The following is a 27,385-nucleotide window of genomic DNA, read 5'->3' as shown; positions in this document are numbered from 1 at the left end:
TCTTATAATCCGGAGCACCTTATATATGGACAAAGTTGGGAAATTTGCCAACCCGGAAGTGCAAGTCACAAGCCGCAGCCGCGCTGCAGGAGCCCCGAGCTGCGAGCCGCAGGAGCCCCGAGCTGCGAGCCGCAGCCACCCCAAGCCAACCCAGAAGTCCGAGCCCCGAGGCGCGGCGGAAGCTGAGCCGCACCAGCCGGTGCTGAAGGCAGGCGGGAGTGCCAGGGCCCGCACATGGGGAGAGCACCGGGGGCTGTGTTTAAAGGCTACGCCAATATGTAAAAAATGTTTGCAAATTGAGTACCTGCCAGTAAACCCCGCGATCACGCGGTTCCATTACTAATTCGTTACTTTGTTGTGCGCGGATCCTCGCTGCAAAAAAAAAGTGCGCCTTATAGTCCAGTGCGACTTATATACTGTACAAATTTGGGAAATTTGCCGACTCCCAGAAGTGCGTCTTATAATCCAGTGCACCTTATAGTCGTGAAATTACTGTACATTTGCCTGCTGGTTTGGCTAGTACACTCAGTAAGCTCTCGAGCAGTTGGAACTACTGCACATCCTACCATGCAGATAATTCTTGCACACTTTAGAGGGAGGATACACCAAAAAGAGCCACTTACAGGTTTGCAGTTGGTCGGTTTGCCATTCATATCAATGTCTGGAGGGGTTAGGAAATCCCAGTCACGGCCTTTGTTGTAGGTTATCAGGGTGGTAACTTTCCCATCAATTTTCTGGTTGGCCAAAAAGACTCCTTTTACACCTCTGACCTGAAGCATAGAGAGGAATAGTTAATATCCAGCACAAACACATTTTTTTCAACAAGGATTATCCCTGATTAGCTGTTCTTTTGTGGCTCTGAACTGTGTATCTCAGGTAGTTTCTCTTGGAAACTAAAAGGAAAGTGGAGGATACCTTAAAAAAATTGATAAAGGCAAAAAGATAAGAGGAATGGGAGAAAGAGGGAAGGCAAGGACAATCACAAACTGATTTTTATTTCTAAATGTATTTGAAAATTGCAATTCTTGCAATTCTCTACATGTGAGAAGGCTGATCAAATTACATGTTTAATATAGCAAAACACAACAGTTTATATAGCAAAATATAAAAATCATTATAGAATGGCCTCACCATTGAAATTTCACCTCTGCATTTTCTTCAAATATCAACATCTTTAAAATGCTATTCTACAAATTATGTAAGCAATTTTTAAAACCATCTAACTTTTAAACTGAATTTCTATGCCATATCATATAAATATCACACAAATAGATTACAGTAACACAATGTAGCATCATATACTTTAAAATTAACACTGAATTGGGAAGCACTTTTGTCCTTGGCAGGAAATAAATACAGGCAGATCATCTGAGGAAGAAACATTGAGGGCTGAATCACCCTCTCAAGCATCTGAAATGCTTCCACACTCCAGCCAGCCACCCTACACCTGTTTTACCGCTGGAGAAAAAATAACAACAAAACAATGACCCTCTTCTCTTGGGCTGTTATTTTATTTCAAAACAATCTGTACTATAAATTATGACTCAAAGTGTTAAAGTTAATGGGTATAATTTTAGAAGCAAACTGACAGTAATTATACTTTAATATGATTAGTTCTAGCCCTAACATTTATGTTATTAACATTTTACTGTATATTCCACCCAAGGGCATGAGATAGGATCTTCTATTAAAAGTGAAGGTTTCCTTAAGAGTGCTTTTGTTTCCCTTGCCATTATGAGACTTTCTGAATTTTTAAAAAATTCTGGACAACATACATAAACTGATATACATTTCCAGCACAGTACAGCGTGCTCATCTCCTTGGATGCTGACTCTTAACAAAACTGAACCATTCATTACAAATAAATGCATAAGACATCATCTTTGAATGATCAGGAATATTTGCCTCCTGGTAACATGATGCACTTCTGAACTTCTGTTTTTCATTTGAAATATTTACTGTTCCCTTCTTTTTCAAACTCCCAGTTATTAACTCAATTTAACATTCATTTAGCAGAAGTCTGCACTGAAGATAAAAGAAGGAATCTCTACCAGCTTGCTACAGAATTAACACTCACTGTTTATAAATATGGGAAGGAACTGATCTAAATCTACAGAGAATAAGAATGTTCTGCTGGCTATAGTAACAGCCTAGAACTTGGAAATATATATAAGTCTATATTAAAAAAACCCAACTGTATAAACATTTAAATACTCTACTCTCTCATGAGCTCCTTCTCTCTTAAATCCTATGCTTGTGTGGTTGGGTTACTTATCCAGGATGCTGAAAGCTCAGAACCACCTCCAAGTCAAACATGCCATAAAAGTCAAATACTTTGCAGGGCAGGTGAGAAAAGGAAAGGAAGGGAAGAAATGATGCACCTGCTTTCTTTACTTTCAAAGTGTTTTAATCTTGCTGGGGATTTCTTACATATCTACCAGCTCAGCCATGACAAGCCTGGCAGTTCAAATATTTACATGGGAAGGCAGACTTGGGGTAAAATTTCTGTGCATGTCTTTCTTCCAGTGAACACAATATTAAATAATTAAACAATAATTAGATCAAGGACTGCAACTGAGGATTCCCTCTTCATTTGTGGATGGCAAAACCAGTGTTGCATCAGGATTATTTTTGTTTCTCCTCTCTTTCCCCTTCCCACCCCCTCATTTAATGAATATTTAATAATTTAATAATTCCAGAGGATCATCAAATGAGAGCCAGGCTAAAATTTTTCTCCATTCCCACTCCCATCTCTAATCTAACCAAGCTCTAGGGTAACTTCTCTTCTCCAGAATATGAGACATAAGTGTTTGAATCTCTCAAACATTGAAAGGTTATGAAAACATTTCTTCCAGAGTCTCAGTTAACTTCTCTCACTGCTGCTTTAAAAGATAAAAGCCAAGCAGCACTTCACAGCAGTTGTATTTTAAATAAAAGGCATAAACCCTGCTTGAAATAATAAATAGGTTTCAGGCATCTATCTTCAGAGCAAGTTCAGAAATATCATGTTTAGAGTGGTGCATTAGCCTAAAACCAATAACTAACACAAAATTATGGCTTGTAAAAAATTGCATCTTTAAAACATCTCACCCCTGCTGTAGCATTTTCCATTTCATTTGTCCTGTGGCCTATACAGATTCACACCTGACTCTGTAAATACTGGAAATGAAGTGAATCTACCTCCTGGTTTATACTGTGATGCCAAGGCACACAAATTCTTCTGTACATTCTACTCCTTGACTTAGTTCCCTAATCTAAAATTGCAGGATTAGTATCTTTCTATCAGTAAAGGAGAAGATTCACATTAATAATAAGTTGCTATGGAAAAGAAGACATTTCAACATCGTGCAATGCTCAGTTACTTTGATGAACAGTCCAGGAGCCACTCAAGGCAGCTGAACGTGAGAAAATTCAAAGCACCTTTCTGCTGATTTTTCTGAACTTCGAGCTTAGTTCTCAGAGTACCTATTTTCTTAAACAGCTCAGAGCACAGTTATTCCCCAGTACTCATAGAAAAGCACTTTGTACCTGATAAAATTATTTTCTGTGATTTTCTGCTGTGACTTATTAATTGCTCCTCGTTACATTTCTGATATTCCATCCCATTCTGTTTAGTTGGTAGAAAGAAGCACAGTTCAGATGATCCAATAGTGTTTATTAGCAGCAGTCACTGAAATGTAGAAACTACTGCTATATAATATATGTTTGTGACTAAAATTTAAATATGTACAATTTGTTGTTTGGGGAAAAAAGCCATGAAGAAAGTGTACTGCAACTTGTGTAGCTCATCTGCATAAGGAGTCACAGCAGGAACCAATGCAGAGGTATTGCATTAGTATGCCCATTCTGCAAATATGCCTATGTCAAATTTGTGACTCCTTCACACTGGCAGCACTTGATACAATTTCAAGGACGTGCTCCTTGTATACAGTCACATCATTCAAGGGCATGCTCCTTTTGGGCATGCTCCTTTTGGTCAGTCATTTAGTACTTCACCTTTTTTTTTCCTTCTCTTCTTTAAAAGTATTTGGAAATTGTTCCCTTTTACATGTGCAACATGAGAAGAAATACAGTGTAAAAAAAGATAAAGTATATAAAAGAAAATGAATACAGGCAGACAGACACCAATTAAAATTTTATAGCAGATGTACAGGTAAAAGATGAAGTGGAGTCAGCAGAAGACAACAAAGATGAACAATACAAATTTTAAGGAGAATTATGCACTGACAGAAAGAAAAATTTTCCACCACTGAGGACTGTGCTGCACTGAAGGCTACCCTTCCCAAGATGGGATACTTGTATTAAAATACCCAAAAAAGAAAACCCAGATTAGACCAAAACACAATCCCAGCCTCAAGGGCTGCAATATGTGTTTCATTTATTAGCAATTCTATACTGAGTAAACAACCCACACATTATGAGCACTTGATCTCATTCTAGTAAACAAGATAAGCACTAATTATTTATCATGCAATCTATCTGGAAGCCATCAGTGCTTTCCTATAAAGCAACTCAATTTCAAAAACAGCTTTAATAATGGAATTGTATGGTTCCATGTGTATTTTCCTTATCATGTGTACATTTCATTTTTAATGTAACCCTACAAATTGATCCAGCACACAATGAACTACTATTGCATTACCTAATATGCCCTCGGTAACATTGGTAAATTATGAAACAATCAGTGTAACTGAATTAAGTTAATAATTCTTGTAGACAAAAGGATAGCCTGGGGTAGCATCTCTGTACAACTTATCTGAAATCACATACTACAGGTGATGCAAGGAGTAGAGATTGCACCTGACTGCCTTTTAGCTTTGCTTGATCACAGGGGTGGACCAAGAGTAAAATGCTGCAAACTAATGCTGTAAATAAATCACCCTGTGGGAACATGGCTACACACAATGTGCAGCTTCACTCATTAGGAAGCCTCATTTCCAAAAAGGTAGAGGCTAGAAAATAATCACTTGTAATGAGAGACCTTTTTGTTTTACTGGAGCCATTTAGAAAGAAAAAGCTAAAGAAAGATGGAGGAGATAAGGAGGAAGAAAACACTGTCATTTCCCCCCACCAAGAAGTGTCTAATTACAGCCATTTAACAGTTCTGTCAGTGTGTGCCTTGTATCGAGAATTACTACAAACCTTTGCCAAAGAAGTCTGGTGCACCTTTAAAGTTTTGGGTTGTTTTATTTTTAACACCAGGCAAATTACAGTGTAATGGGACAAACTGAGTCAGACCAAAGCTCTGCCAGTTTAATGTTCTGATAATGGCCAGAAAGAACAGAACAGCAAATGTACACCTTATTACATTGAAATTCATTACATTGAAATTCCATTCCTGTTTAGGGAATGGAATTGATAACAGTCTGTGATACTTTTCCAAAACACTATAACTTTTTATTTAGCCAAGTGCACTGATGTTAAAATACAAGATAGATTTGTTTACAGCCGAGTTTGTCTCACAGAAAATGCTGTTGGCACAAGACACGTACTAAAAGCAAGTGGATTTGCTATCCAATATCTAATTTTGTTGGCTCTTAGTCTTTCAGAGCTGACACAACCTAGCACATGGCTTGCAGGATTACCACTTAAAACCCTACTGGCTGAAAGATGTCCTGCTCTTAAGTCAGGAAATGCACCACCGAGTTACCTAGAAAGAAAAAGGCTGTGCATAGACAGCTGCATAACTTCTTACTTCAATAATAAATTGTGCTGCCAGATCAACTTTTCAATACCTTAAGAAAAAAACTTACCAAGTTTTGGATTTGCACATCTATAGAACCCCATCCCAAGCATTTAGTTAGAGCGCACAACACATCAGCAGGGCAAGAGGGAAACATATTAGTAACAATGTGCTACAAATAAGACACAAATCCTAGACTTTTAACTTAATTTAAATATAACTGTGGAAATACATATAATTTAAAATTGATAATACTCATAATTTAAGAAAACAAAACAAAACAAAACAAACCCTTCACACAGGCTACACATAATGGTAAATATAGAGATCTACCTCCAGAATATCTATCAGGACATTCTCTTCTGGCTGCTTCGTGCTCCGAACATTCTCCAGCAGGATGGAGTAATAAACACCTTGTGGGTCAGACTGGTACAGGTTGTATGTGTCTGTCTGGTACCACTCTTGTACAGCCACAAACACCTGGTTTTCATCTGTACTGATTATCTGTAAATCCTGTAGGAAAATAAGAGATATAATTTATAATTTTTTATAATGAATAATTTCTATTCTACAAGCAGTAAGTTGGTCAGGAGAGTTTAATACTGGGCGGAGGGGAAACATCTAAATGTTTAAAAACAATAATCTCCCAACATAATACTAATCAGCATTCTACATCCCACTGCCCAAAGGTGGTTCCTCACTTCCTTCTGTCAGTGCAAACCACCTTAGTGGAGAAAAGAATCATAAATGTGTAGTAGCTGAATCTGCTTAGATCTTAGCAGGAAATGACTTCTTGAAAGGAAAAATACAGAATGGAAAAAAAAGCCCAAGTGACTGACTTTCCAAGATCTGGATAACAGTCAATGGAAGACTGAAACAATATTAACAAAGGTAATCTAAAAAATAATCTTTGAGTAATAGAGAAATGAAAATTAGGTAAAAAATAGCACAGCACAAAGAGAATCAGATATCATGTACAGCAGTTCACACAGGAATTAGCACTTATCATGCACATAGCTCATGTGTATTATAGTAGATAACATTAATTTGTCTGTCCATGTCTACAGAACCATTTAAATATTCAACAGTGGTAACAGTATTCAACAGTAACAGTATTCTGCATTCATTTCCCAAGAATTTCAGGCATGGATATTGCTACATCTTGCTTTCAGTTCTCCCAGCTTCTTTACTCCAAATGTCTCAGACAAATAAAGCACAGCTGGGGAAAATAATTTAACTCTAATATTAAACAGAAGAAATAAATCAGGAAGGAGCAACACAACTAAGCTTAGGAAAGAGAATAAAGGGACATGAGTTTGCAACACGATCTGGCAGCACAAAGGCAGATGTTGGAGCTGTGTAAGAAATGACATCCAGTCACAGAGACTGAAAACCTGTAAACTTCTCATGACCTTTGTATTTAACTGGGATACTGTATTCAGTTCTGGTCACCTTATTACTGGGAAAGTACTAAGGAAATGGAGTGAATATTAAATAAAGTTACCAGAATGTCAAGAGAATATGAATTTAGAATGAATTGGCTTAAAAAAAAAAAAAAAAAAAGAAATGTAGAAAACAACTTTGTAGAACTCAAGGAGACAAATAAACCAATTTCATAAGAATATAAGAATACAGTTAAGACTGAAGAAAGTGTTAGTGACAGAACAACACTGTACTCAGCAAAACACGGCAGTCACAGTGCAGGCAATATGTACAGTGGCTGAGGCACTTAGATTTAAAAAAGACATGCATAGAAGAAAAATAATGCAATGGAAAGATTTTTATTATGAACAGAGGAAGGTTATTAAATAGTAATAATTTAGTTAAATTTAAAGTATTTTTGCATATATGTGACATCTCAACACACAAGAATCTAAGTGAAGTTTCCTATCAATGACAGCTCAGTGCTGTTTCCAAAGATTTTTCATTTGAACTTGGTAGTAAAGTAGATTTTTGTGTAACATCCCAGGAATAGTTCCCTTTTTTTCTTTTTTTTTTGGTACTGAAAATTACTCCAAAGCAGAGAGTCTGGCAGAAATGCCAGCAAACCACAGCAACTGATCACATCAGTTCTTTTAAAAGCCTCTTCAGTGTACAGAATGTTTCATCTCCTGCCTTAAACTAGGACAAGATCAGGCTTGGTAGCCCACATTAGATCACATGGAAAGTTCCATGACTATCTAATAATAAGGATGGAATAGAAGCAGAGTCAAAAGGAATAAAGAAACATTTTTTTAAATGTGAAAACCTTTAGAAAACCCTTACTCTTCCATGAAGCCAGGAGCTTTCTGCAAAACTATCTTCTACATTATTACAACAAAGCATTTCTACAGTGCCACAGACAAATGCGAAGCTCCAGGGAATGTAAGCAAGGCACTTTCCATGTCCCAGTGCTTTCCCACTCCATGCTGTCCCTGGTGAGGTGGCAGTGGTAGCACAGGTGGTCCTTGGTGGCACAGGTAATACTGGGGATGGGCTCAGCTCTGGGTCTCCCATCCTGGGGTGGGGCAGCAGCAGCTGAGCCATCAGAAGTAACACGCAAAGAGCCAAAACATGCAGTGCACAAGGACAGGGAGATTAATTTTGGGCAGACTATAGGGGTCAGGTGAGGGAAAGAGGGGTTGGATGCAAAAGTTTACTCAGCAAATGAGAGTTCACTTTTCTCTTGGCAGTGGCTGTTGCTAATAAAGATGTTTGTCCACTCAGGCTGCTGGTTGGCAACTTTGCTGAGGCAAGAGCTTAACAGATCGTGGTCTTAGCAAGTGAAATTACCCTTGCTCTGCCTTGAACTTTGTTCCTTCCTTTCAGAATTTATGCTGTCAGATTTCCAGTTCAGCCTTACAGCTATTTTCCTTTCACAGTGATTTCTTTCCCCTCAAGAAACAAATCAGTTCCTCAGTTATACCACCTTGCAACAGCCCTGTGCAGCATTTTCTGCTCAATGCTTTCTAATACAATCCTCTGGGAAAAGTAATCAACAACATGAGAAAAACGCAGATTTCATGCCCAATTCCTTAATATCTTTCAAAATCCTGGATGACACAAACTGCTGAAAATCTAGTTAAAACAAAGGTAAATGTTCATATCACTCTTATAGTATTCCTACACTTAAAGGTGAATTTAAAAGGAAGAAATTAATTGCCAAATGCAGGGGATGGGTTGTCAGTGTGCCAAGTCCATTCCTTCATCCCAGCTACCACTGCTCAAGAGGTGAGAAGCACATGGAGAGGGGACATCAGCAAATATTGCTGGACAGAACCTACTGTCTGTCACCTAAGAGTTAACAAGAATGTCTGAGGGGAAAGAAAATCTTGATGGAGGGAACGCACGTTTTTACTGCTTTATCTAATTCATGGACACACATACGGCCCTAGGTTGTAACCTCAGCAGATCCTATATGGAAAGCATTTATTCTTTTATGATTTCACGCTTGGACTACAGCAATTGCCTTCTTGCTAGTCCCCTGCTTTCTCTCTCTCTGCATTCTGCAAGCTACTCAAAGTGCCATTGATTGTCTCATTTCTCTGTAATTATGTCATTCACACACAATTTATTCAAATTATTTTATAAATACTTTCTTTACTGATGCTAGAGATGTGCAGGGTTTGGAGCATTCCTTATTGTCTCTATTCAGCTTTTTGGTATATCAAGGCTGCATTTTCATATACCTTCAGTATTTAAGATCTTGCGGCTTTCTTTCACTTCCATGGTGAAATAGGAGTCCATGCCCTTCCAGATGTCCCAAGGCAGAACCTTAACCCCAGTTTGCCATAGCAACCATGCTGTTTCCTCTATGGTATGCTCATTTCTCCATGAGCATCCCTTCTCTTATCTCTACTACTTTACTTTTGCCCTCTCAAGTCTTCCCCGCCTGCTCTGTTCTATCTCTTGCTGACCCAAGTATCCATGCTCTTGCTATTTTTGCTTTCCTCTTTCTCTCTTTGTTTTTGCAAAGCTCACCAATGTCAGTTGGCATCAGGCATGGACTGTGATTCTCAAATACCAGTATTCTTCCTTTATCTCCTCTTCCTAGGTTGCAAGCTTTTGCACAGTTCTGAGGTTCTATGAGCTGCATTGTCTAAAACTTTTTTTTTTAACCTCTAAGCTCCCATAAGATTTCTGTTTTGTTTACTAAGGTGCTTCTTGTGCACTGTATTTTGCAAATTCCTTTTACCTTCATCCTTCCCTTTTTACTGGGAAATGTTACACCACACTAAACACAGAAATCTGCATATTTGTCATGAAAAATCTGTGAAACTACTCATAGGTCCAAGGCAGTGAACCAGCCCATGGAATTAGAATTATGGACAGCTGGAGATCTGTTGAATCAGAATTACTTTTCTACAAAAAAGTGCTAAATGAATCCTGATCAAAGACTTCATATTAAAATTTGGCATGATTATGTTAGGCATCCAGTGACTGGTCATGTCACTCCTGCTCTCTCAGAGATTTGTAAGCTGCTATGTTTGTACTACATCAATAGCAGAAAACATAATTAGCAAACAAATAACACAAAAACAGTTTCAAAGTGATATCCAAAATAATTAGGCATTTACAGAAGGCCAACTTATGCCAAAAGATAAGAACCACTTCAAAGAAACTAAACTCCATATCACACGGACCGACACGGTCAGTTAAATAAAGGAGTCTCAGGGTGTACACAAGGCATTGAAAGAACTGTGCATGTTCAGCCACGACCTGGAGCACAGGCAGCCAAGAACCTTTCCAGCAAGTACAGACACAATCAAATATTTCTTCTTGGAAAGACTGCCTAAGAATTATTTCTTTACTTCTAACACAGAGATAACAACATGATCATTCTTTCCATAATTAATTTCCTGCTTCTAATGTAGTCAAGTCTGTTATCACATAAAGCTGAATGAACACCCAATCAAAAACTGGTCCAAAAAGTCCAACGCTATTAAACAGCTGGGATATGGGGAGGAGTTGTGGAAGTTGTGGATAGCAGGAAAGAAGGAAAGAAGTTTAAAGGAGGTAGGAAAGAGAAATGAGTTGTTTAGAGAAATGAGTTGTTTTCATTTTATATGATCACATAACATCTACATTCAGTACCTGATGAGCCTACAAGTCTAAAAATACTTTACAGAATTTTATACTCAAGAAATGCTCATATTAATGTGATAATGCTCATATTAATGTAATAAGAAACTCTATGACACAAATTAGTACAATTACAGCTTGAAGACAGAAGGCTATAAATGATGACAAAGATTCTAGTGCTCCTTTGTCTACAATGTACTGATGACATAGAAAATACCATTCAGTGAAAATACTGTAGGCCAGTAAAATGATACACAAGCAGGACTGTGGTGCTTGAGTCAATAAGAAATATAAAAGAGAACCTCAAAATCCTTGGGTTTTAAATCTTCCAATTTTTGGTCACATGCCAGAATTCCCCCACTTTGCAATCTTAATGCTGTGGTTGAGCAAAATGTTAACACAAAATAAGTAATGTATTAAATAGAGAATGGTGAGGGGTAAATGTATCAGTAGGGGAACAGCTGTAAGCACTCAAGGCTCTGTAGTCTCAGTCATGACCTCCAGATGTACCACATTTATACCCCTGTAATCTCACAAGCACAATCAAGGTAACTGGATGGCACATATCCCAAAGATAATCCTCCTAATCTTCCTTGCCTGGCCGCGTAAAAAAAGTTCATGGCGAGAAATCAATAAGTTGCACAGTGAAGAAAAGAACAGTTCCTTGAATCCTCCTCAGATGGATTTGTGCAAGCAGCAGGTCAGACAGCTGCTATAGCTCAGGTTCACTGGCTGCGGTGGTGACACTGCCTGGGAAAGGAATATTTCCCCTGCATCAAATGCCACTGCTATCTGCATTTCTACTTTGTTCTCTTTTTTCCTCTGCTCAACAGCCATTCCAGCCATTTCATGAGAAGGGAGCTGCAGCTGAAAACTGCTCTTCTGCCTGGTACTGGGGAACAACCTCAGCCAAAAGCCTCCCAGAGTGGTGAGTGGCAGAGGCGGTGAAGGGGCTTCCCAAGAGGAAGAAAAAACATTGGGAGACTAAGAGCCTTGCTAAATGAGCTGTCATAGACTCAACAGTTTGCAATCCACCTATTAGGCAGCCAAATCCTTAGAGAACATCACAGGAAAAGACTGCAGGAATATTCTACCATTAATGGATAGGCCCATTTAAGGATCCTTTTATATCTATTATTGAATAATACAGACAATTTCAGAAGTCTGTGGTTAAAACAGTGATGCATAGTCAGAATGAGGCAAGGAAGAGATGGGCATGCTTTGAGGTGAATTGGTCATAATCAAATAAAAAGAATACATGTATCTGGTAAATATTACTGTGAATAAAGTACAGATTTCAACCTATTTCTAAGGCAATGGGATTTTTTTCTTCTTTTGTTTTTTTCACTCTTCCCATACACTTCCATTTATCTTGATTACCTGAAAAACTTTACATTACTGCCTATTTCACAAGATTGAAAATACATACAGAGATTGAAAAAGATGCATTTTCCACACCATATCTTTTCAGAACTAAACTTTCTGAATTGCAGCAGGAAACAACAGACAATAGAGCTCTCGCATCATTAGGATTTTGTAGGAGGCATGAATGAATGCAGAATCAATTAATGCCTTGTATCAGTTCTTAAAAGAAGATCATTATCAATGGAATTTATTTAAGAGAGATGGGAAAAGGACTCAGAATAATTAAATTATTCCAAATTGCAATAGTGAAATAGCCATAATTTACAGCAGTTTCCTTGGCTTAGTAAAGAATTTAGTTAATTTTTTTTGCTTAAACTCTCAGAATGAACTAGTTTCCAGTTTTATTGTTACCCACATCAAAGCATGATTCAAATACCTGAACAAGGATCAGACCCAATGTACCTCTCCCTTTCCAAATTGCACTTCTCAAGGCAAGGGCAATCAGAGCAGCAGGAACAGTTTGTGCAATACACAAACACTGTGCTGCCAGTCTGGATGGGACTTCAGCCTGTGCCCCCGGGCAGACGTGCCCTCCCAGCAGTGACAGCTGAACCTCTGCCCAAGGGGGATTGCTGCTTCCCCCAGGACACTGCTGGATGCATAGCCAGCCAAGCTGACACACAAATGCAGGCTTGCTGCTCTTGGCTTGATTTTGGTATTCGCTTCCTATGAGTTCCTAACTTTTGATCTTGTTTTAGCAACACAGAACAAGCAATCTTGCTAAAATGGAATATAGTATAAAAACCAGTTCAATCTTAAAACAACAGTTTGAAAATTCCTCTTCTGTTTTGGGGAGCATACAAGCAACCTTTGGTATGGTCTCATCAGCCTTTGCTACCACCTTCTAGGCAGCAGCCAGCACTTGTCAAATGCAGGAGACAGCTGTGGGATTCCAGGCACTGTCAGCATCAAAAGCAGTGTTAAAAAAAAGAGTAAGAAAAAAGTCTCTCAACAGCACTGAAAAAAGGTTAAAAAAATTATCTGAATCCTGATGGCCCCCAATGGCTCTTCTGTCTGTACACACACAGAGCTATGATGTGTTACAAAAAGGTGATCTCAGTGGTACTGTTGAGCTGGAGCCCAGAAACTTAACAGAGGTAAAGCTTGGCTGGAAGCTGCTTTTAGCAGCCTTTCTTTCACAAGTAAGGAGGACTGTAGCTATCCAAAGACACACTATTCTTTTCTAGGTTTCTCTTTGGGGATGCATTTGGACAAATACAAGCAATAAAAATGCAAATGCAAACAATATTTTGAAAAAGAGAACAACTTCTTTGCAGATTTCCAGCCTTTTCATATTGAAAGGAAAATGAGACATCAAAAACCTTTTCTAACTATTCAGTCTGAAACTGCTCATTCTATCTCTCTATGCAAAATCATCATGAAAGGAATCTATGCAGGAAAAGGATAACATCTGAAGTACCCAGTCCTGTTCCCTAAGGCTAGAGGTTGCATTTTGGCACAGCTCTCCTGACATTGTAGGACACATTCTTGACCAGTCTACAGCATCTTCTGATTTGGCTACAATTCTCCTTCCCTGTATACAATCACTGTTCAAAAATTCTGTCCAGAGACCACCTGGAAAGAGATTTTTTTGACACCTCATTTCATGCTTTTGAGAAAAAAATGAAATATAGAGTGTTACAGTCATGCTTCATCTCCTGCTTAGGCAAAATCTAATATTTAAAACTCTCTGAGACTCAGATCATTCAAAAGCTATTGCTTTTAATCAATCTTAAAAAAAATCCTTTGAAAAATTCATCCATTCTGTTTATCTCCTACCACCATAAAAGAAGCAATTCTACAGTCACATGTTCTAGATGTACTTTTAATGTGTCAGTGCCTTTGCTGATATCTTATGTCTTTGCAAAGTTCCATGATCCAATTCTATTGCACTTGGACGATTCTCACTGAAATACAATGCTGTGAAAAATTTCAGAGATACGTTTTTATTTACCTCAGTATGTAAAATTTCTGTATCTTTCTCAGAAAAGATTAAAATCATTCATATTCACCACTATTTTAATGTTCTAAAGGTATGGCTGGCTTCCAGTCTCTCTTACTGAAATTTTTAACTGTTTTATGCAGATACCAATGAAGCTTCTCCTGGAAGCATTGTCAAAATGCTGAAGAGATAATATTTACTTTATTCTTCTTGTTGGGTACTGCCTGAACTAGGAAGAGCACAAAAACATCCCTTCCAAAATTACATACTTAACCTTTTCCTAGGTAGACTCTATCCAAAATGAAACCATTAACTTCTAATTTGTTTATTCAGTCAGGCCTGGGGTAATCCACTTAGCAAGAAAAAAAAAAAGAAAAATAAACAAAAGCCATATTTTCCAAGGCAAAGAATTGAGTATGCAGCACTATTCCAAACAATCCAGACTCCATATGACAGAAATACCAGGGAATTGTGACTGACACTTTATGAATGTGTCAGAAGCTCCTTGTTTACACTCTGCTTCCCTGCCCTGCTCCTTAATTGCTTATTTGTTTCCCAGTGCAGGGTCCAATGGATTGCAGTCCCTTGAGGTGTCCATGTTTGGCATATTTTAACATTGAAAAGCTGGATATTCTCCTGCTGTTTCCCTGACTATAATTTCCCCCAAGAAAGCATAAAGGCTGCCTTGAAGGCCTGAAAAACATGGAAATATTTTTGAGGAATGGTTGATCTATTTACTTGTCTTTGACTATACATTTCTTGACAAGACAAAGACATAGAGATGGATAGAGACAGAGAGAGAGATTTCTGTAGTGCTATGAGAAGCATATCCAAGTTTTAGATTCTAGTTCAACTAATACCTGAGCATTTGATCTGAGATTCAATATGTTGAACATTTAAAATGAGAAGTCTTCAGACCACCATTTATACTGACATTAAAAAAAAGCATCTAAGATAAAAAAACTTGATATTAGCATGCTTGCTTTATAACAATAACAGTAAAAGGAAATAAATTGTACTCTAATGTCCTTCATTAGATAAGTAATTAATTAAATCAAGGAAATTCAAGGCATGCTAAGAAAACAAGCTCTCTGCTAAGTGAAGGATCAGAAAGAATCACATCAAAAAGCAGGAACCTCATGAGACCTCAGATCAGCCTCCTGCTGGGAGCAGGGTGAACTGTAAGGCCAGAGCTGAGGGTTTTATCCAGCTGGGTCTTTCAAACTTCCAAGCTGTTTTTCTTCAGGACTGCAGAAACCTTCTAATTGTAAAGTTAGGAAAAACACTGTGTGCAGCAAAAATAATTCAACTGCATCATTAGACCATATTTCAATTTGTGTGCTTAATTCCTGGTTTACTATGGAAATGTAGAAACTATCACTAGGAAGAAATGGTAGACTGAAGAAACCACTCACTAAGTCTTGCAATTTCACTGAGCAATCAAAGTCCATACCGGGATTCTTTAATAAAATAGAGTACCACCAAGCAGCAAAATTCTTTTATATTAGTATTCATGCTTATACCAGAAAACACCATGTGGAATTAAAATGTAATTGATTCTTGAAAGAACACTTGTTCTAGATTATTCCATTACCTTTGGGTGTATAGCACTGACTCATAGAAGCAAAGCTCAAAAACTGTTGCAGTAACTGATGACAAATCAGCTGTTGTACGTTATTCCCCTCCACCATGAGTTAATGAGTATCACATTAATGGAATAAAAATAAAAGTATTATTTAAAATAAAAGTAAGGGTTCAAAAATCCTTACAAGGAGAAATTGTGAACCCAGAATCATGAGGTTTGAAAAAGAGCAGAACAAAACCAGTTTAGGTAGAAAGAGAAGATGACAAATGCAAAAGGAGAAAGAAAAGCATGCACACTTACTTTTGGCAATGCATATTTTGGCAACTTCATCTGTACAAAGCCATTCCGCCGGTAAGACACGTAATACTTGGTCCGATTTGCTGATGTTGTCTACACAAAGGAAACAGAACTCTGTGACAGCTTATGTTAAATTTAAAGAACCTGAGATGGAAGACTGTTTTGCTTTTAACCTGTAACTGAAATATGTAGTCATTACTTTTAATGAAATGTTCCAAAGTACCAAAAGGAAAATTCCAAATAAACATCAGTGAAAATAGTCAGCTGGCAACCTCTCTGGATTTTCTAATCAGAAATGTGACACCAACATGCTGGTATATAAATTGGCATCATTCCAACTAAACCTTTGAGCAGCACCAGATGATATCAGTAAATAAAAGTTAGCCTTTAGCAATATTTCACTTTTTTATTACATTGACACTCAACTTCTTTCTTTGACTTCGGAAATTAATTTAAAATTCTACCAAATCCCACTATTTTTCTCCTAAATTTTTGTGTTTTAAAAGGAAACCTGCTTTGAAAGACAGCCTATCCTGAAACATGAAAACTTGCTTTAGCTTGGTAAAAATAAAGTTGATGTATGAAAGCAGGTCCACCTGCCTGAATATTTTAAAGGTAACAAAGTATTTAATATTGTACTCATTTTTTGTGGTACATAGAATGTAATGCCTTTAGGAATGTGATTTGTTAAATGATGATGGATCAAACCAAAAACCTCATCATTAGTTTAACTAGTGCTAAATGGCAGTCTTACCCATCTGTTCACAGGCTTTTTTAAAATGCATGTTATAACATCATTCATTTTAAATGACTGGAGATGATGCAAGGCAGAGGAAAATTGGAGTTGAAGCACCTAGTCATGTCAAGCCTCACTGGTATTAAAAGTTGGTCTGTGCTTAAGAACACCACTGAAACTTTAATCCTCCTACTAAAATCACCTCTGAAAGTGTCTGACTGTCAGTGCAAACTTGGAAAAAAATGAGTATTAGAAAGTTTCTGATCTTTGTGAATATAGATATACTAAGAAATGTGGTTGAGATCTCCCTCTAAGTTGGTAAAAATCTACAAAATAGATTTGGGTCAGGATTAGCAGTGCAGACCTGCAACACTCTGATTCACATCTGCACAGCTCAGGGAATATGAACAATGCCAGGGGCAGGGAGACAATCTCAAACTCTCCTCTCTTCTTGCACAGATTCTGTCCCGTCCTCTTTCTGAAAGGCATTGCTGTGATATCATGAGGAATCCCTGGTCTGATGATGACTTATATGACTGTATTTTAGTGTAGTGATAAAAGAATCTCTATATGGTTTCAAAAGTATGCTGTTTCACAGATGTGCTGCTGCTGTGTGGTTTCACTGGAGAGGTTTCACTGGAACACGGAAATGCTGTCCTGCCTCCCACCTCTGGGGTGGCTGTGCTTCAGATGTGACTACAGAATCCCAGAGTCACCTTCTGTAATACAGATATGGCTAACTGCAAAACAATTTAGCAATAAGATACACATTGCATATTGTGGTTTACTGCAGAGAAGTCCAAAATAAAAAGACTAGAGATGTTTCCCCTTTATGTGGAACACATGAACATCTCCTCTACTGGCACTGACATGTCTCAGATCTACAGAGACCAAATTACCAAAGGCATCATTGAGTAGTAACTGTCTATTACTTCTGTATATATTCCCACCTTGCACTTCCATTTTGTGTCTGCTCATGTCTGTCATGAAAGGGAATAACAGCATCCAGCAAAGCAAAATGTTTGATGAGGAAGCAGGCAGTGTTTTGCTGAGCACAGCAGTCTGGAAGTTTGTATAGTGAGAAGCAGTTCTTAGCATCTACACACCATTAAATGGATTTTAGACTGTGCCTGGGGGCAAACCACAGATGATAACAGCCTTGAGCAAAATGCATGCCATGAGTGCTAGATCTGATCTGAAAAATGCCTACTTTAGCCCAAAAGTTCTTTCCCAATGCCATTTATTTGGGTTTTAGTTTTGGGGTTTTTGGGGGGCTTTTTTGTTCTTTTTTTTGGTTTTGGTTTTTGTTGGTTTTTGTTTGTTTGGGTTTTTTTATTTTTTCTTTTGGTTGGTATGTGGTTTTTTGGGGGCTTTTTTTGGTTGGTTGGGTTTTTTGGGTGTTTATTAGTGTTAATTCTTCTAAGCCATGTGGGTCCTTGAAACCACTACACCAAACAAGAGGAGAACAGATCCTTTGCAACCCTACTAATTTATAGGTCCTTGTGGAAGAAACAAGCTCAAAGGGGGAAAGTTGGAAAGGAGCCAGTCTGAGATGCTGGTGGGGAGGTGTATGCATTGCCATGAAATAGCTTTCCTGCAAAAGTCAATAAATAGATAAGCCTTGCAGCAAACAAACCTCATCAAAGTAAGGGGAAAATGACAGCCAAGCACTAAGGAAGGCACAAGCAACTTCCCTAGTAAAATCTAATAAAACAAAGAGGACACAACTGCTCCTTGAGAAGTTTGCAGCTCTGATAGATTCAAACCACAATCAGTGCCAAGCACATAAAACAATACTTATAAGTGTGCCTGAGCTGCACTGGTGCCATATGGCTGACAAAGTTCCAGCCCATATTTCTGCAGGCAGGTCTTGTAGTTTGGGAATTAAATAACCCCAGTGTAATTTAGACCACCATGAGTTGTAGACATGGTGCCTGGGGACATAGTTTAGTGATGGACTTGGCAGTGTTAGGTTTATGGCTGGACTCAATTTTAAGGGTCTTTTCCAAACTAAATCATTCTATGATTCTATGCTAATTTGCTCCAAGTTGCCTGGTTGCAGCCATTTGACCCTTTTGCTTCCTGAGCACAGCCATGTTAGTAGTTGTTTCCCGGCAAAACCTCTTCAGAGGAGAATACGTGTGAAGAAGCTGCACAACTACTGTGTCAGTGGTTGTCCTTGGATGCATTTGCCAGGGAACATTTTTGTATTTTGCCCTGGAAAGGACCTAGAAGAGTCTGTAATCACAGGAACACAAGGTTTGCATTTCTCCTAACACACGAGTATTTAAAAAAAGTAACACAATCCACTTGAAAATTTTTATATAATTGAAGGGCAAATGGTTGCACAAACTAAAGATGCCTTTTTTTTAAATTTCCTTTTTGTTTGGACTAACAATGGAATGTTTTTTTCCAAGGAAAAATCATAAATCATCATTCATTAATTCCTCCCTGCTTCTTACAGTGTTGCTGCACTGTTTAGATCTTTATTTTTGAATTTGAAAATCAGCTGTCGCCCAAAAATGGCAGTACCTGAAGAAATATGTAGTCATCCTGCACAGTCAGGGAATCCCGATCAGTGCTGCCAGCAAATGGGACTGTCATTGTCTTATCAGAACAATTTTGAATCTGGCAAGTGATGTAGCGATAACCTGAGGGAAGAGAGACAGAAACATATGACAGGGCTATCAAGGGAAAAAGAAGCAAGCAATATTAAATGCTATTCATGTTGGAAAAAGGCTGCCTTTGCCGGGTGAGTTAGTTGTAGAATTATTATATTAAACTCCCATGTAAGACTTTTTCAATCTCCAACACACTGAGAATATATTAACTGCTTACAGTTCAGATCGTTCCCTGGAGGCAACCTGTTATTATCCAAATTTTGCTGGTCCAGAGAGATTAGGGGTTAGATGAATGAGCCATTCATGGGTGGGGATAATAGAAGGACCTTCTTTTCTCACTTACCTATGCACAGAGCTGAATTACTCACTTGGAGAAATGGCAGCCTGACACAACATAACTGAAATCAATAGATCAACCCCAGTATAAAATTGTGATGAATGAGAAAAGAATCAGGCTCCGTTTAATAGACAGCGTGCAGAATTTTAAAAGCTATTTTCAAAGGTCTGTAAGAATGTTCAGACACACTATTAGCACACTATTGGAGCTGGTCTGTTGGGGCAGGATTTCTATATTCAGAGCTCATACCTTGCTGAAAAAGCCTAGACTGATTTATAATCAGAGGAGGCTATGGCCTTTCTCTTCCTCTCCAGTTAGCAAGGACTATCTTCTCTCCCTGGGTTCTTAGAAAAGCACCACTGCATCTTTGATACAATCTCCTCTTATCAGAGAGAGCAGAGCCAACAATCACTATCTCACACCAGCTGTGACTTAAAGACCATCCCTGGAACTCTTAAAGACTTTTCTTAAGCTCTTGTACAGCTCAACGTTTGTCACAAGCTTCTGAGCACAAGGTAGTTGAGTGACTTGCCCAAGCACAGAGGAAAATGTTATTTACACAATCTTGTGCCCAGATCACAAATACTTCCCACACTCCAGATACAGAGTGAGAGAGCAAATAATGTATCCCCATGTCCTTCACTATTTTTGCAGTGTGAGGGGATATGCATCCCACATTTAATGACTTTTTATTAGAAAAGGACAAACCAGTATATGGATGCAATTATTTGATTTAAAATCTGGATCTGTTTAAGAGGCAGATAGAGTCAATCCAAGTTCTCCTGTTTATGTCCAAATCATCACCACAAGGACATTTGGTGCAGCAATGGACCATCTAAAGTCTTGCAGGTGTGCACAGCTCACAACACAAAAATTACAGTTCTTTGTCATATGGGTAGTGCAAAGATGCTGTTTCCACTAAAATCAATGGCTATGCTTGTATTGACCATAATTGCATAAAGTCAGTTTGTTGAGAATCTAGCCAGAAAATATTCCATGAGAGTTTTTCAATCTCTGCTGTTTCTGTTAAATAATAAAAATAAAATTTAAAAAATCCCAACCAAAAACCAACAAACAAAAAATAACCAAAACAGAACCTCACAAACCAAAAAAAAAACCCAACCAAACAAAAAACCCCAACAGCCAACCACACTGCCCTCCAAAAAAGCCACCCTAAACCAAGACCAACCAAATGGAAAAAAAACCCCACAAAATCCATCACCAACAAAAAACTCATTTGCATTCAGGTCCTGAAGGATCGTCTTACATTATCTCTAAAGAAAGCATGGAGCTCTGATGGAGCTGTCACCATGTCTCATAAATCTCAGTGCTAAAAGATTTAGAGTTTTTTCATCCAGCTTTTAACATGGTAACTTTGATTTTTTTAATAGGGCTGAAATGAAGAAAAGCTATGGGAACAGGGCAGGTCAAACTGTGCATTCTTTATCACTCACTTTTAAGCTTGCACAGGAACTTAGATCACCTGATCCAAGGAATTAAATTATCTTTCAGGAGTATGATTGGTAACAAGAAACTATACAAGCTTTTGGAATCATGGTGACTCTTTCAGCACATTCTGACTACTAATCTGCTTTCCCATTTATTTTCCTTTTGAAGTTTCAAAGTATACTGGATACTGTAAGATGGAAATTCTGAGAGATAGTGGTTGGTGCACTAGACCTGACAGATGCAATTATTCACATTAACAGACACCCAGCACTAACAGTGCATTGCCAGTTTTATTTGCAAATCAGGAAAAGCTGTTCAATGTTTAAATGCCAGGATAAATTGCACAATTAATGGACATTATTAACAGAGCACAGCATCTTGATGCCCATTCCTCTTAAAGTGAAACACAAGTGGATTTTAAATTACACTATATTTTTATATAACAGGACAGTTTTGCTGACTACAAATAAGCAGAGAAAGAATCTGACTTGCACACTTTCTCTTCTGACTAGCTTTAAAAACAATCCAAAAAGTACCTCTAAACCAAAGAGAAATGACTATATACTGGGGTATCAATTGATAACATTTTCATTTGCATACCTCCACTGGGGTCCTGGATTTCCATATGAACTAAATCAAGGTCCCCATCAACTCCAGCAACAGCCCTGAGAACATAATAAAATCAAGTTATGTCAAGTCAGCTACAGAACAGTAATTATGTGTCTGGAAGTAAAGAGAAGATTTCATACCAACCAGCTTTGGAATTCTAGTTGGGAATAAAAAACCAGACATTTATAACGTCCTATTACTAACATCTATAAGGAAATTATTTTTTCTCTACTTTACATTATGTTTTTCTTAAATTTCTTTAGAATCTCTTCTACTAAAAATGCATACAAATCGAATCAATTGAAAAATATAATAGAAATATGCGTGAAATTAGGAAAAAACCCTTCATAATCATAAATTGTGTATACACACACACAGGGAAATGCAGACACTCATGCACTGGCAAGTGCTATAGCATCTTTTTACAATTATGTTTAACATTTGAGACTACAAGGCAGATTTAATGCTAAAAAAAGTTAGATTCCTTTCTTATTAGAACTATCTGAAACTTGACACACGGTTTCCATAACAAATTGATATATCTTTGGTTAGCATATTCAAGAGACAAGTACATTCTGCTTTGACTAAAAAAGTGAAGAATAATGTTGAGAAAAATATCCTGAGAAGGAAATTCAGTCAGAGTTGATCAAGGTACAGTTTAACTTCGTAAAGATGTAATGGGAATACAGGATGATTTTCTCCCAATAACTCTCATGTCAAATAAGCTCAGCCAAAAGATGAGTTTTCTACCCTCAGGGCTTCCATCCCAGTCTGGGAATGGCAGCCTCAGCTGTGCTTTTTTCTGGCCCTTCTATTGTCATTAGTCAGGCAGATTCTGCAGAGAAAGCTGTGAGCTGGCACTTGTGTTCTCACAACGTGAAGCAGAATCCAGCCCCACTCCCACATCACTTTCCTCAAAGCCCTTCACTGGCAGGGCAAGGGTCCATCAAGTCAAAATGTGAGCTGAAGACACAAAGGAGATACATTGAGTGATAAAGTGCAGCTGGATGCTGATATTAAAAAGGCCCATTAAGATACTTAAGAGAAAATGATCATTTTCATACAATTATTAACAATCAAATGCAATAAAGCTATGCTTTGGACTGAAATTACATCATTGTTTAATGATTTTAGTCGTAGTGATTTATGAGGAGTGGTTACAACTCAGACTCAATAATTGGTGGCTCCTCAGGAACACAGGCCAGGGGGAAGAAACTGGATGATTTCCACTGCTGCATAACAACCAGGAATAATCACATATGCTGTTTTTCCCTAATAAGATAAATGATCAGTCCAAAGGAGGAAAGGGAGGGAGAGGGATGAGCCCCCTCCAAGCCATAAGATGTCAGAGAAACTTATAGTGGGATTATTTATTTATTTATTTATTTATTTATTTATTTATTTATTTATTTATTTTAGCAAATGCATGGAAAAATCTTGTATTTATTAAGAATCTCAAACACAAACTATTTTAGCATTTTGGAGGCAATACATTAAGTTAGAGAAGATTTTAGATCCACTGTGGTCTGATGAGACTATATATTGGAGCAGAGGGAAGGGATCTGTGAATTTTTGTGCTGTGTGTGCTGTTATCTATGTTTCTAGATAACCACAATACAAAATCAAACCTGTTATAACTCTGTAGTCAGCAATTTCAACGAAGAAAATGTTTGCTGAATATTTTATTTTTAGTGTTGAACCTCAGGCAGCTGAACCAAAAAACTTTAGGGTTGAATTTTCTGAGCCTGACATGTGACCAAGCATCAATAATGCAAAGAAAGTTTTTGGATACTTCTGAAATTACTTCTTGTATCTATAATTTATCACACATGATTTCATAAGCAGTTTGAGGTATTTGTCAATATCTACCTCCTCATCTTTATTTCAACAGCTCAGAGTTACAATGATCTCACTTCTATCATGCTCCTCCCAACAGTGGCAGCTGACACATGCAGACTCTAATCTTGTTTCCAGTGAAATTTTTTCAGTGAAAGAAGATGTAACTGATCTGTTTGAATGAATACTGCAGAATGAAAATTTCCTACCCAGACTACTTTTCTTCTTTAGACTTTTATTAATTATAATTATTTAATTAATTATAAACTAAGCAGAATATTTCAAACACATTATTTGTGTTTTTCAGTACTTGTACTGATGTACTCTAGCAGCAGACACTATTCAATGAAGATGTTCCACCCTCAAAGTCTACTTTTGAATGCCAGCTCCAGAGGAGAGTTTCTGAACACCAAAGTACCTTTACCCAGCTTTACAAACACTTAGGAATAGTCCTTTCTTCTTTTATTGAAAAGAAGACCAAATCTCTTACAGCTGCTAAGAAAATCTCTAGAAGAGAGTATAACTAATATAGAGAATTTGAAGCTGCATCCCTGAAGAATAAACTAATCTCATTTCAGTGGACTCCTCTGGCAACAGTACTTAAAAGATAATACTGTTATTTCACTTGTGCTTAAATCATGAACCAGAGGAAAAGTCGTGTGATATTCTGCAGGCTAAACACAGACCAGGGCCCTGTGCTCAGCTTCTGAAAATAACAGGCAGACAAGGTGATGCAGGAACACAAACCCCATGTGGTCCTCTGGACAGGAAAGCTCAGTTGCATACTTTTTCATATTGAGGGAGAAATGTAAGATACAGTTGGGGGTTTTTGCATTTCCATTTACAAATTTACTACTACCAGAACATAAGTGCAATGTACCAGTGTGAGCATTGTGTCCACACATCCATACACAAGGACAGTTCATTGTTCCCCAGCTGGCTTTAGGATAGGACCTCTTCTATTTTATAAAGCTCAGATGCAATGGTCCGTGATAATCTGACAGCTTCTTCCTTTTTGGCTGACATTTCAGAATAAATTTTAATATTTTTTTCCCTCCAAATAGAACAAGCACTTTCTTAGGAACTCCCTATTTTTCTCAATTTCAGTAGTGGTTGTTTTTTGGTTTGATTAAAATTCCCCCATTCTTCTCAGTGTACTTTGCAATTAAAATGTTCACACCTCAGCAGTTTGGGATCATTTATTTGTTTAGCAGTTTTACTTAGGTAAATTCAGGGCTTTCTGGTTAACTTTTAAATGTTTTACATTCAACCACGAGTTCTCCAATGAAATTCAGACTAACTTTCAGATCAGACATGCCTTCCTCTAGAAAAAGAAATATTTCTTGACCAAGTGTACCATGCAGGCTAAAGCAACTGCAACACACCAACACTTCAGATCACATAACAGGGTGGTTACAACACTTCAGAATTAAAACAGCCCAACCTGACTGCAGGGTGGTGTAAATACAAGCAGCCTTCTTCCCTTTCCTGTGAACAGAAGCTCTTATTACCTCCCTTTTGATTGTCTGTCACCATGTTGAGCCTCTTGGGAAAAAATAGTTCTGCAGAATGTAAATTTAGAACTTTTTTTTTTGAGGGATTAGTTTTCTTATGCATATGAGTTTTTACACTTCACAGAAGTTGTCCCAAAAGATTAGTTCTTGTATGACCTAATTCTTCATGATTTTTGCATTAGTGCTTCACCAGGTAATTTCACTGAGCTTAACAACATTATATCAGCTTGAAAATGGTGCAATGGAGGCAATTGAAAAGTTTGTCTTAGTAGATGTATAAATGTATATTTCATGATACAACCATTAGATATTTTGTAATTTTAAACAAAAAACCCCTGAAATTCTAAGAATTTAGAATTTTCTTTAAAATTTTACTTTTGGTAATATTTTAATTAAAAAAATTCTTTTATACACCTCTTTTCCCTTAAATGTCCCAATATTTTCTCCCTCTACTTCAGAGTAGCATTAGGAAAACACCAATACTCACCTAAAATTTCACAGTTATGCAATATTCATTATTATTATAATGAATACATGATTCAATTACAGTAATTTCACGACTATAAGGCGCACCCTTTTGACTAAAATTTTCCCTGGAACCCGGAAGTGCGCCTTATAGTCCTGTGCGCCTTATCTGATGGACAAAGTTCAAAAAAATTGCCTACCCGGAAGTGCGAGCCGCGAGCCACGGGGGGAGCCGGCAGGGTCATGGCTGCCAGGTGGAGGTGGGGCGGAGCAGGGGCGGGCACGCCCCCGCCCTGTGGAGGCGGAGCCGCCCCTCCAGAGGCACGCCCCAGCCCCGTGCAGGCGGAGCCGCCCCTCCAGAGGCACCCCCCAGCCCCGTGCAGGCGGAGCCGTCCCTCCAGAGGCACCCCCCAGCCCCGTGCAGGCGGAGCCGTCCCTCCAGAGGCACCCCCCAGCCCCGTGCAGGCGGAGCCGTCCCTCCAGAGGCACCCCCCAGCCCCGTGGAGGCGGAGTCATCCCTCCACAGGCACCCTCCAGCCCCGTGGAGGCGGAGCCGCCCCTCCAGAGGCACCCCCCAGCCCCGTGCAAACGGGACGGCCCCTCTAGAGGCACCCCCCGGCCCCGTGCAGGCGGAGCCGTCCCTCCAGAGGCACCCCCCAGCCCCGTGCAAGCGGGACGGCCCCTCTAGAGGCACCCCCCAGCCCCGTGCAAGCGGGATGGCCCCTCTAGAGGCACACCCCGGCCCCGTGTAAGCGGGATGGCCCCTCTAGAGGCACCCCCCGGCCCCGTGCAGGCGGGACGGCCCCTCTAGAAGCACCCCCCGGCCCCGTGGAGGCGGAGCCGCCCCTACACAGGCACCCCCCGGCCCCGTGGAGGCGGAGCCGCCCCTCCAGAGGCACCCACCGGCCCCGTGGAGGCGGAGCCGCCCCTACACAGGCACGCCCCGGCCCCGTGCAGGCAGAGCCGTCCCTCCAGAGGCACGCCCCAGCCCCATGCAGGCGGAGCCGTCCCTCTAGAGGCACCCCCCGGCCCCGTGCAAGCGGGACGGCCCGTCCAGAGGCACCCCCCGGGCCCCGTGCAGGCGGAGCCGCCCCTCCACAGGCACCCACCGGCCCCGTGCAGGCAGCACGGAGGGGTGGCGGCCATAGCCCGGCCCCGGAGAGGCAGCGCGGAGGGGTGGCGGCCATGCCCCGGCCCTGCCGGATGCAGGCGGGCCTGGGGCCCCGCGGCACCGCCCCTGCCAGGTACAGGCGGGCCCGGGGGCCAATGACTGCCGGGTTGAGGCGGGGCCTCGGCCAGCAACCGCGTGGAGGGAGCTGGGGGCGGAGCCTCGCTGCAAAAAAAAAGTGCGCCCTATAGTCCGGTGCGCCTTATCTGATCTACAAAGTTGCGAATTTTGCCAACTCCCGGCGGGTGCGCCTTATAGTCCGGTGCACCTTATGGTCGTGAAATTACTGTAATTACCATTGACATGTAACAGCACACAGCTCAAAATGTGAATCATAAGCATCAGTCCCTTCTATGATAATTATGATTCAATTTTACTTCAAGCAGGAAACCCTTTGTTTCCAGTAGTGCAGGCTCATTTTGTAGGGGAGCAATTGTCTGCAAACACTATCAAGCACAGTCTGCTCTGGACATATGTCTTCCCTAACTCCAGTGGATCCCTTCATCGTTAAACATTTGATGTAATTCATTTGGGTGAATATTAATGAAGAGACAAATTCAAACAGGACATCTGAAAACACAAACAAATCAAGACAAACATGCTTGCTGATGCGCAAGAGCCTCCAATCAAAGCCCATCTCTAAACTTGCTGGGTTCC

General features: G+C 39.4%; 1 protein-coding gene across 5 annotated transcripts in view; it reads right to left on the bottom strand.

Moving 5' to 3' along the window:
- Positions 1-27,385, bottom strand: part of SORCS2 (sortilin related VPS10 domain containing receptor 2) — a 594,699-nt gene that overhangs the window by 73,294 nt on the left and 494,020 nt on the right. For all 5 annotated transcript variants that reach the window (XM_033061451.1, XM_033061452.2, XM_033061450.2 and 2 more), the window contains exons 6-10: positions 21,737-21,801; positions 19,262-19,380; positions 15,997-16,086; positions 6,017-6,196; positions 624-770 (exon numbers count right to left, since the gene is read on the bottom strand). In XM_033061451.1, the coding sequence (XP_032917342.1) occupies positions 624-770; positions 6,017-6,196; positions 15,997-16,086; positions 19,262-19,380; positions 21,737-21,801 (601 nt within the window). The remainder of the gene's footprint in view (positions 1-623; positions 771-6,016; positions 6,197-15,996; positions 16,087-19,261; positions 19,381-21,736; positions 21,802-27,385) is intronic.

Source organism: Catharus ustulatus, chromosome 5 (assembly GCF_009819885.2).
Source record: "Catharus ustulatus isolate bCatUst1 chromosome 5, bCatUst1.pri.v2, whole genome shotgun sequence".
Taxonomy (NCBI): Eukaryota; Metazoa; Chordata; class Aves; order Passeriformes; family Turdidae; genus Catharus; species Catharus ustulatus.
This window is presented reverse-complemented; position numbering and strand designations above follow the sequence as displayed.